The 3,826-nt window shown below is 40.5% G+C and overlaps 1 protein-coding gene across 1 annotated transcript; it reads right to left on the reverse strand.

The window, feature by feature from the left end:
* Nucleotides 1-1,234: 1,234 nt before the first annotated feature.
* HELRODRAFT_162954 (hypothetical protein) lies at nucleotides 1,235-3,479 on the reverse strand (the record flags this gene model as incomplete). The annotated part of the gene is made up of 4 exons (XM_009024999.1): nucleotides 1,235-1,524; nucleotides 2,308-2,896; nucleotides 3,087-3,208; nucleotides 3,344-3,479. The coding sequence occupies 4 exons, from the start codon at nucleotides 3,477-3,479 to the stop codon at nucleotides 1,235-1,237; spliced, it is 1,137 nt and encodes a 378-aa protein (XP_009023247.1).
* Between the last annotated feature and the right edge of the window lie 347 nt (nucleotides 3,480-3,826).

The raw sequence follows: 3,826 nt of genomic DNA on the forward strand, positions 1-3,826 counted from the left end.
GTCTCATTCTATCGGATCAATATCCGAGTATAAACTCAAAGGAATTTAAAAATTTTCTGGATGAAAAAATATAACTATATAACTATAACTACTGCAGTGAATGCGCTCTTTTCAAATGGGCTCAATGAGAGATTAAATCAAACATTAATCAATAAAATAAGGTGCAAGATTAATGAGAAGAAAAACAAATTAGCCTGGACAACTATTGCTCAGGATTGTACAAAAAAATATAATGAAACGGAACACTCTGTGACAGTTTTTTTGGCAAAATATATATTGGAAGGAAAAATTGATAATATTTTACCAGAGGAATTAAAAAAAAAACATGATATATAATGATTTATTGAAAGATAGAACAATAGCATTGGAAAGAACTATAAAATCACACAATTATAATAAAAAAAATTTGATATAAAAAGGAAAACGTACGAAATAAAAATAGGAAAATTGGTATATGTTGAAAACGGAAATTCATTAAATAGAAAAAAGCTAGAGGAATTAAAAATTGGTCCCTACCAGGTTTTGGAAAAATTGTCAAACTCAATTTATAGAATCAATACAGGACACAAAAAGTTTGAATCCAATCTTTTCCACATTACAAAACTTGTTCCTTTGCCGGATGAATCTAAGTTTTCTTTTAAGGGGGAGATGTAATGAAGGATTTCCACTTCATTATGAATTGAGTTATGGTGTACAACGTAATTGTGTAAATTGTAAAACGTTTGACAGATTAAATTTAAGTTTTTGTTTGAGTTGAAATTGTTTGGATATTTTGAATATTTCTTCTAGCTCTTAGTTAATATTGGTTATTATATATAATAGCTTTAATTGTTGTTTCTTTTTTTCAGGTACGACATTTACTTAATTAAAGCTAAATTGATTTAATTAATTTATTATTAATAAAATTGTTTCTCTTTTTCAGAGCAACACAATTTAGTTGTTATATGCCGAACTCTATTATATATATATATATATATATATATATATATATATATATATATATATATATATATATATATATAAACGACATATTGTGAACGATATTACAACTAATTTAAACAATATATATATATATATATATATATATATATATATATATATATATATATATATATATATATATATATATATATATATATATAATGGGCGTGTTTNCAAAGCGCCTCCATTTCAAGCGATCATAAGCATGGCTCCAGGCGGACTAAGGACCGGTTGATGAAGGACAGGTTTTTCTTTACTGAGCAGATCTATGACTGTCTTGAACGGCCACGCGGTCGAGTCTATGACAGTTTTTAAAGCCCGGTAATGATCCTCCATGACTGGCACGAGCTATGTGACCAAATAAATTTAGACGACGCTTGAACAGGAGTGAGGAAACGGAGGGCTGCTCTGTTCTTCTCCTCACCTCAACATTGGTGACGCGATCGCGGTAAGTTGGACAACGGATCCTGCGCAAGCACCAATGATTTGTAGCGTCTAGCCTTTTCAAATGAGCGCCAGTAGTTGACCACGCCTCGCATCCATCTTCGCACGGGGATGACGTATGCGTTATACAATCAAACTTTGGTCGTCACAGAATCGCCCGAGTGCTATATACCACGATTCAAAAACCTCATACACGCGCGGACAATGATGATTTGAATATCCTGTCTATGGTAGACCTACCAGGCGTGAAGCCATTTTGTTCTCAAGGCGCCGAGACAGCAAAAGAAGACGGATGCGATCAAGAAGGATGCTGGCAAACACCTTGCTTGGAACTGACAACAGTGGTGCCTGTGTAGTTTTTACATTCACGGCGCAATCCTTTACCCTAGTAAAACAGAATGATGATACCTTTTCTTCAATTATCCGGGACCGCACCGGACTGCCACACCCGACAGAGTGCAGCCAACTAGCACACAAAGGTCCACCTGATTTATGCATTTCCGGATGAATGTTAAAAAATGGCCCGGTACCTTGCCGCTCTTTAGCGTTCCTATAGCTGCGACAATTTTAGCTACGGAAGGAGGTTCTGTGTCAATCCCGGAGTTTGGGAAAGTGAATTTAGCAAAATCCAGCAATTTCTGCGAAGGCACCAACATTGGGCGGTTGAGCTACTGGCTAAAGTGTTCTCGCCATCTCTCTAGCTTTCCGCTTCCGTCACTAATCAACTGGCCAGTATCACTGAGAATAGGGCTAAAGACAATCCAATCTAAGTTTCCGGAAATGACCAAAAGCGTCCTTTCTGCAAGGCTACTTTACCATCCGCCACCAACTTGTCCGCTCAAGCCCGACAATTCCTACGCAGCTGTTTCTTGCACTCCCCACGTAGAGAGCAGGCGACTTCCTTCATGCCACTAAGTCTAGCCTGCCGTTTCGTTTCGATCAGTCGCCTTGCTGCGGTTGAGATCTTTTCATGACGCATAGGAACAGCACAACAAAAAACCTTATCAGTCATCTTGGTCATTGCATCACAAAATGAATTCTCTAACTCGGCCGCGTTTGTTGCGGCAGTGACGTTATCGCGCAGAAAACGGATATTAAATCTAGGGAAAGGTCTAGTTTTAACCACAGTGCCCTTAAAGAAGATGGCGAAAGGGGCCACCACCTGGGAATGATCAGTATCAAACTCCATGTTACGATACACACGGCAGTTACAAACCGCCCGCCACCAGCCATTTACCAGGATATGGTCAACCTCCTTAGCCGTAAGGCCGTCATTTGAGTGCCACGTCAGTCTATGGATATCTTTACGGCGAAACCAAGATCCGCAGACCCTAAGTCTTGCGGACGCACAGAATTCCAAAAAACGATCCGAGTTGTCGTTTGGTGACCCGCTACCAAAGGGGCCAACTACCGCGTTAAAGTCGCCCAGGCAAATGATGAGCTTGTGAAACAAAACGAGTCCTTTGGTTCGCTGTAAAAGAGATCTTTGGTCTCAGCCGTCGCATCATTAGCATACAATCACTGACATAGCACCATATCGTTGTCTGAAACGAGCAACCATCAGCCTTTTACTGATCGGGTGCCATTCAATCAATGCACAATTAGTCTGATTGCTCAGGGCCAAGGCAACACCATATTGAAATCAGTAACACGCAGTTCACCAGCGCCTTGCCATCGAACTTTCTGCAGGCCCATAATGCATATACCGTATCGCGACAATTCGTCCACGAGGATCCTTGCGCCACCCGTTGCGCAAAGTGAGCGAATGTTCCAAGAGCCGATCCTGGTGGTGTTTTGCAGATTAAGCGTGTTGGCCCCAGCACGGGGCCGTAAAAAAGGGTCATAAATAGGGTTGTTCGTCGTAGTCCGCTTATTACAGCCGGCCGACAATAACCAAGACTGCGCGCTCCTTGTTAACTTGCGCGACGAGCGATGCGGTATGAGGTATTTTTGAAATGACTCCATGTGAACAATACTTTAGCTGTATTTGTCCCCAGTTCTTCGCAAGACAAACGTGGGTAGGTAGCAAGTCGAGTAAAGGTTGAAGCAACCATATCTTTTTAAAGACGCACTACCACGCTTGATTTTCTGTTAGGGATTACTCCCTTAACCTTTTCCTAAAAAGGGTATAGCCACAAGGCAGTGGAGGTTTGAAATCAGAGTTTACTTTTCCTAGATAAGTGGGTATCGAATCCCATCAATACAAAACGACTAGTTCTGAGGCGCTAGCTATCCGTCTTCACCCCTTCTCCTGTTAGTTTAAACAGTTTTTTCACGAGAAGGCCAGGAGTTTGACTATGACTGTCAGTGTTTTTATATCTATTTTGGCATCCCTTACGCTCGAGCGCTAGGGGCGGCGGCACTTTTGCTCTCCTTTCGGTACACCACTTTTTTTAGTATC

Source organism: Helobdella robusta, assembly GCF_000326865.2.
Source record: "Helobdella robusta unplaced genomic scaffold HELROscaffold_4, whole genome shotgun sequence".
In the NCBI taxonomy this organism is placed as follows: domain Eukaryota; kingdom Metazoa; phylum Annelida; class Clitellata; order Rhynchobdellida; family Glossiphoniidae; genus Helobdella; species Helobdella robusta.